Source organism: Anopheles merus, chromosome 2L, assembly GCF_017562075.2.
Source record: "Anopheles merus strain MAF chromosome 2L, AmerM5.1, whole genome shotgun sequence".
Classification (NCBI taxonomy): Eukaryota; Metazoa; Arthropoda; class Insecta; order Diptera; family Culicidae; genus Anopheles; species Anopheles merus.
Window position 1 is genome coordinate 50535767 of NC_054083.1, and position 7511 is coordinate 50543277.

Genomic DNA, 7511 nt, shown 5'->3' on the forward strand with positions numbered 1-7511 from the left:
TTATACATAATATGTACACAACGATCACTTTATTAAACTTGTAGCTTTATTAAATATTAATAATACAGTACAGAAAGAAACAGTGCTCAAATCAGTGTAACGGTTTCGTCGCAAATGAGCCGACGTTTTTTTAAGGGCTTAAGAAAGAAAAACAGTCTGCTACTGCTGAGCCGAATGTATGGGAACATACAATCATTTCGAGTAAACTTAGGACAAATCGCTTCAAATATCGACTGCTTTACTGCTCGGTCTAAAAATTTGTTCTTTTTTGTTGTAAAGACTCGTTAAAGGTGCTTTGTTTTTTTGTGTGTAAAAAAAGGAAACGATCAAAATACTTGCTCACGATGTGTGTGTGATAATACCACACCATTACACCCAGTACACAGACCAGAGATTCATTCTTAATTTAAGAATATGCACTACACTTTACGCGTGCTCCCATTGGGCACGCTAAAAAATGTTGGAAACAAACACAGTCAATGCACGTTGTTTGGGGAGGGGAAAAACTAACGATGAAAAAACAAACGGGGAGCTTTACTCGGGGGAACAACTACGATGAAACTGCGGGTTTGTTGATGGTGTTGAAGATGAAGTTGGGGTTTGCTCCGGAGCTTGATGGAAGGATGAATGACACAACCGGGGGGAAAAGGAAGATACAATAAATAGGCGCACTGCGTTGCTGATGACTTTAACAGAGCGTCATCCTTAACCAGTCATCATCTCCATAAACTCTGCAAATAGAACAAAACGCCGAAGAAAGGTGAGAAGTGGTAGCATTATGAAGATCGTCCAGAGTGATCGTGTTTTAAAACTATTTCCAGCCAATGATGATGATGATGATGCAGTTTGCAGTTGAGATTTACAGTTGTGAAGTGATGAGGTGACAACGAAATGAGCCCAACAGCTGCATCGTGCAGTGCAGTAGAAGACATGTTAATGTCCACGGCAAAATCTCAACATCTGGATTAGATTTGCTCGCAAACATCTTTTCCACTGGACAATAGCACTGGACTGGGGGAATGCTCTCAAAAGTCACGACCCTATTTTTAGCCGGCTAACCACACTGCTCAAACGAAGCATAGATCGGTGTATGGTGTTGGTGTCCCGGGTTCTTCCCCATCGCACAGCATCGCACCGATCTATCTTCGTGCGCTGCTTGCGATACCACCTTTATGGATGCCACATTCACAGACGGTGGTAAAACATGAAACATGTTTTACAATAATTGAGCACGAACCGCCTTTTCCAACTCTTCTTTCTTGATGCTGTTGATGTAGAGATGCCGGCGCTTTCGACAGCAGCCAAAGCAGGACGTTGATTTATGATCGCAACACGGAACACGCAACAAGAGAAAACGCTAAAAAGCTGCGCGTCATAATTCTGTACAGCTTCTGGGCGAGATCGGGCATGATTTACGGGCATATAAAAGGTGTGTAAACTGTGCATCTCTCTCTCTCTCTCTCTGCCTTTAGCAAGGTGGACCATGCAATTCGGTGGACCTGAATTCATGTTTTTATGATCATTTTGTGGCGATTTTGTGACGGAGAAATGATGTCATTTTTGCTATTTGCCAACCAAAAAACAAGAAGCCGTTGGACTTGGAAGTTTTGTGGCGCAAAACCCCCATTTCAAACAATTAAGCAAGGGAGAAAAAGGGAAGAAATTTATCCATCACGATCCATTAGGGGCAGTGCTTGGGGAGAAAATTCCCCCCCAGCCCCGTTTGGAAAATCAATTCCGAGCCATTCCGGTGGTTTTTGTCGGAAGTTTGCACAACCCGGCTAACGCACGCGACTCAACCGTGTGGTTTGCGTGTTATTATTAGCATTTATGAGATGTTTATAGCAAACTGGGAGGCAAATGGGAGCGGTGGGGAACGGCGAAACCCATCCAAAGCCTGCCTGGATTGGAAGGGAAAATCGCGTAGCACGCAGCGCGTTTATTTGTTCGATTTCGGTAAACATCAACGCAACGGCTTGTTCTCCTCCTCCGTTCCAAAAACCGGTTTCGATGTTGGGTTTATATGTGTGCCTGTGTGTGTGTGTGTGTGTGTGTGTGTGTGTGTGTGTGTGTGTGTGTGTGTGTGTGTGTGTGTGTGTGTGTGTGTGTGTATATGTGTGCCTGTGTGAGTGTGTGTATGGAAAATGTGTGTGTCCGTTTGAACGTTCACTTACCATCAAAGTCAACCGTGCCGGAACCGTCGGAATCGATCTCCTCGATCATCATGTCGAGATCGTCGTCCGTGAGCTGATCGTCCAGCTCGCGCAGGATCTCCCGCAGGCAGGTGGTCGGGATGAACCCGTTGCCCTCCTTGTCGTACAGGCGGAACGCTTCACGCAGCTCCTTCTGCAGCGCCTCCTCGTCCTCCTCCACGATGAACTTGGCGGCAAGGGTCACGAACTCGGCGAACTCGATCTGGCCCGACTCTGCGCGCAATCAGTGTGTGTGAGTGTGTGTTTTATTGTGGATGAAAATAACATTCATTTCATCGCCCCACCCTACAGGATACTTACTGTCCTCGTCCACCTCCTCGATCATCTCCTCGAGGATCTTGCTGTTGAAGGGCTGTCCCATCAGGCGCAGGATTTCCGCCACCATGTCGGACGAAATGCTGCCCGTCTTCTCGCGATCGAAGCTGTTGAACGCCTTCTGCAGGACTGGAAAAAGGGAGAGCGATGGAGATATAGTTCGCATCCTTGCTTTCCATCACAGGTTTTGTAGCCATTGCCAACAATAAATTCCGCCCAATTAGCGTCGTCAATCGAGCGTGACATGCAAACGGCGTCGAAAACATGGTCGTCGTCGCCAGCGATCGGATAAATCTGTTCCCCCCCCCTCCCTCTCCCGTGGGATTCTTCCGGGATCGGTTGGAGGGGTTGTGTGGGGTGGCAAATCATCATTTTACGTGCGCAACTCATTAGATAGATTGGCGTTGGCCCGCGGCCAACAGTCCGTGAAAGTGAAAATGGTCGTGTCTGATCGTCACCGTCGCCGTCGTGGTGGCGGTCGAGAAGATCAGCTGAATCACTTTATTGTGTACGAAGAGAGGAGTTGTGCCACAGAAGGACGAGAAAAAGAACGAGGTGGGTTTTGTTGTAGGAAAGGATGCCCGCTTGTCTCTTGTCCGCACGGCCGTGACGAAATAAATGGTCGCTATCAAGCGCAAAGCGTTTAATTGGACCGTGAAAGACCCGGACCCGGTTGTTGCAGCCAAAAGGTGTGCGTTTGATTAAGGTTAATGAACTTTGATTCACATTTGCTTGAAAACCACGCAAACCATAATCATCAAATCAAGCATTAAAACAGGCCCCGGATAAGAAATTCATCAACGCATCATCGCGCCATCGGAAAAGTGAGCGGCGGCCAAATAATTCATTATTAATATTTCCCAACACCCCATCGGTGCGATATCGATAAATACATTTAGCACGTTTTTCTTTCCTGCTCCAAAAAGCACCGTGGAAAATGGAGTGGAAAAATACACTTCCACAGAAGGTGTAAAAAACGAAAAAAACCGTACACGAAAACGCTCCTCCGTACGCTTTATCACCCACCGAGAGTGGCGGCGGCCGGGTAAAGTCGATGGTGCATAAGAATAATAATAATAATAAAAAGAAAAGCCATGCTTATTTTTGGAACGGTTACAAATTTTGAATCTGTTTGTGGAAAACCGGAGGGGAAGAGAGTGGCTTTCGGCACAGTGAAAGGAAAATGATGAAAAATCGACACAGAAACATAAAAAAAAACCCAGACCGCTCTCGCAATGGGATGCGTTTTCATCGGTTGCTCATTAAACGGCACGCGTTCGCGTGGGTGGAAAACTTCCTCCCCCCAAAAAACACAAACACAAGAAGGAAGAAAGCGGAAGCAAATAACGATGCCTTTGCGCGCATGATTCATGCGCGCAGCGCAACCATCGGCTGGATACGCTCCGACAGGTTGGCGGCAGCCAGCCCGATCGATACAGACCGCCGCCGATCGTTGCTAAGCGATGACGGATGGCTGTCAAAACATGGCTTACTTAACATCCGAAAACCGGTCAACAACACACTCACGTGCAGCTCACAACACAAGGGCAGACGCCAACTTGGATCTTCCCCCGAAACCTTCCGCGGAAGAAAAGGTAAACAAATCGAAGCGAAGGAGTCTTCGACATGAGTCAAAACAAAGGTGTTTTTTGTTGTTGTTTTTCGCCCCAAGTCCTCCTTCAGAAAAAAAAAAACGATTGACCGGATACAGGCAATTAGTCACGCGCGTTTGCGTCTGAAATTATCCATTTCGCTGGCCTTGAGCAAGCTAAGCCGTGCCGTGCCGGGCCATTTGGGTGTCGCGTGGTGTCGCCCGGGCGTGGGAAGTGATGGGCGCACATGATGTCAACCCAGATGGCGCCTCAAGCGCGTGCACCGACGTCATACAGTGTCAGACGTCCTGCCATCACCACATTTTCCCCTCTTTTCCAGCTTAAATTAACATCTTTCGATCGCGCGAATTAATTGATTTGAAGAAAAAAAAAACCACCCATCGGGTCACGATACTTACTCGCAATCTGCTCTGGGGTGAGATCATCCTGGAAAAGGAAAGAGGCGGAAAACACAGAATTAAAACACGCATTCTATCGCTATGCTAGAAATGTGTCCCAAGAGGGGAGGAGTGGGTTTTAGTTGCGTTGTTGCGTTTGTTGCCGTCCTTTTGCCGATCGTTCGCTCCGATTCGTAAAATTAGAGAAACACATCTTTCGTTTGACCTGAATTTTTACAATTTCCATGTAGCCATTTTTCTCGTGTCATGTACGGCCAGTCTGTTCAACACGACGCATGGAATTTATGTCGAATTAAAAAAGAAAGCGGCACGACGGTGTGCTGTGCTTGTCCATGGAGGCGCATGGTATTTTTCATCCAAAGAGGAATTTTAAATAAAAATCGCTTTTTTGTATGTTTTTTTTTGAAGATTTTTATGATCCATTTAAATATAACAACGCAAGAAAGCAAATGATCTTATAAAATAATACTGCTTTTTCTACTTCAACTAAATTAGAGCAATAATTATTTAATTATCGGTTTATTTAAGAAAATTGGCAAAAAAGTCTTCTAATACTGTGCCAACATTTTTAAAACAATTTTAATACAAAACAAAGATCTTTAAAGGAATATATACACACAACACTCTAATTATGCACAACTTTACGGTCACTTTATAACAAATTTGTATTCAAACTGCTCAAAATTGTCTTTTTCCTCCAAATAAATCACATTTTTCTACACAAAACTTATCCACTAATGAACACCTTCTGCCCTACTAACCATGGTTAAATTGGTGGTTCTTGGTTAAAAATCACTTCCACAAAAAAATAACGCTTCGAGTCGAAGTTTTCTTCACTTGTTGCTCCACACTTTTACTTCACTTGGAGGTCGAGCTGCTGCTGCCGACACGATCGTTCACTATCGACTGATCGTCTGCACCGAGCCGAACTGGATCTTAATTCACTTTCTCGTCCCACACACACTCACAGACACGGATACAGAATCACAACGCTGTTTGCCTTTCCCTGTAGTGGTGTGTAGTTGATTTCACTAGGATGGAACACACTTCGTTCCAAAAAATCGCTTTCCCCCTTTCTGGTGCTGCAAAACTTCCCAACAAACTAACTGCTGCCCACGAGCGTACGGCTCGGTTTTATTAGCTCTGGGCGCTTCCCAAACCCCTTCCAATCCCTTTTCCCCGTGTATGTGTGTGTGAGTGTGCGTGCAATACGAAGGCAAACGACGAAGAGCGTAGAACTGCAGCAGCTTTAGAACGCTCGAAAGCAGCAGCAATTTTCTAGTGTGTGATGTTCGCCCCTGCGCGGGAACGGGAAAATTGGGCCAGTCAACACACGCTTGTATTTGCGCGAACTGCGTATTTGTATTTGTGGTGCGTTTGGTGTTTGTGTGTGCGTCTTTCCCCCCTCAGATGGTAAACACAACCACCTCAGCGGTTCTGTCTGCTCAGCGTTATAGCTGTTTGCCACCGCGGTCGTGGAAACTCTCGTCGAACCCGTACGACGTGGACGGACACGGGCACGATCGGACCGTGCACCAACCGGTTGCGGATCATGGAAGCGGATCGTGGGTCATGCTCGTACGCGATCATTAGCACTGCAACGGCCTGTGCTTGGCTCTCGTTCGTGTGCAGTTCGTTTGACCTGTGCCACAGTTTGTGTGCGTGTGTTGCAGTTGTCGCCGTCGTCGTCGTCGTCGCCGAGGAAAAAAAAGGAAGAATGCACAGAGCGAGAGAAGCTGGGTTAGGGTCAAACGATTGTAAACATGGTGGTGAGTGGTGGTGAGTGGTGGGTTTCCTTTCTCCCCCGGGCAGGTTGAGACAGGGACACAGAGGCTTAAAGGGAAGATTGATGATCGTTGATCGGGGTGGCGCGGCTCACCGTGCTGTCGCTCCCCGGTGGTCGTCGATTCCTTCCAGAAGGCCGCCCAGGATGGATTGTTTTTATTGCGTTTGGAGCGAATGTAACAGGGATGTGAGTGATTGATCGTGCTTGAAATTGATGACAGATTCAAGGCAACCGGAGAAAAGGGTTTAAAAACTGTATGAAAAGAGGCTCATTTTGCTAGATGATCTTACATTTTGTCAAACAAAAACGGAATGCTTTTTTCATTTTGTTTAAAAACTGGTGACAAGTTTTGACGCCAACCTTTCGCTTCAAGCATTTCTCGCCCAAAGGGAAAGCACCCCTGTAGCCCTAATGTCGGCTATTTTTGAGTGCATTCATAAATTCATCTGCTTTAATGCTTTACGACCACGACACGTTTCCCATTTCCCACAAACAAACGCTCACAAAACGGGCTACAGAATTCCGTGCATGTTTTTGTTCCCCGCCAGAGTGCCAGAGCGCAATTATCGAGATGTTAAGAGAGCTGTTGTTTTGTTAGGTTTATTTCCCTTTTTTCCCTGACCCCGCGGGCGCATTGTTTGTCGACCGTTTGGCGGCAAGTCACGAAAAACACACTATCAATGGAAAACAACACACCGAACAAAACGGCTCGATGCAATACGCAGTTTCGAATGGTTCTAGAAGCATTATTGACTACGCAGAGCAGGGAGATCGTGGCACCAGCGAAACAACGACTTGTTGTTTTGTTGTCAAAGTTCATTTCTAGTGAGCTACGGCGAGCGTGTTGATCAACACGACAAACCCACAGCGTGCGTGGTTCAGCAGCAAACGATCGGCATAAAATCGGCTAGAAAGTGGTCGTTTTATTGCTTGATTCAGCTGTAAAGAAAGTAAAGAAGAGAATAAAACGCACGTCGACTTTGCTCGCATGATAATGAGATCGTCACTGGGAGACTTCGCCATTTCACACCCATCGTGGCATGAATATTTTCGTGCAAAACAATAACAATTACGTTTACAAAAAAACACCTCCCATCAGGACGTGAAGATCGGGTCGAGCCCCACAAAACAGTACGATTAATCGCGATGCACTGCCGTGACAGATGGGGCGGACCCCATTCGGCTA

The 7511-nt window shown here is 46.3% G+C and overlaps 1 protein-coding gene across 1 annotated transcript; it reads right to left on the reverse strand.

Annotated features, from left to right (window-relative positions):
• Window positions 1-24: 24 nt before the first annotated feature.
• Window positions 25-5660, reverse strand: LOC121591360 (troponin C). Its single transcript, XM_041911754.1, has 5 exons — window positions 5301-5660; window positions 4540-4567; window positions 2514-2657; window positions 2175-2426; window positions 25-731 (listed from the first exon to the last, which is right to left on the reverse strand). The coding sequence occupies exons 1-5, from the start codon at window positions 5301-5303 to the stop codon at window positions 706-708; spliced, it is 453 nt and encodes a 150-aa protein (XP_041767688.1). The 5' UTR covers window positions 5304-5660; the 3' UTR covers window positions 25-705.
• Window positions 5661-7511: the final 1851 nt, after the last annotated feature.

What these genes read in the sequence shown, in the direction of transcription:
- LOC121591360 (XM_041911754.1), bottom strand. An exon ending in CACCCCAGAGCAGATTGCGA is followed by an intron (nt 2,658 to 4,539) that starts GTAAGTATCGTG and finishes CCCTTTTTCCAG; the next exon opens with TCCTGCAGAAGGCGTTCAAC. An exon ending in CGGCACGGTTGACTTTGATG is followed by an intron (nt 732 to 2,174) that starts GTAAGTGAACGT and finishes TTCTATTTGCAG; the next exon opens with AGTTTATGGAGATGATGACT.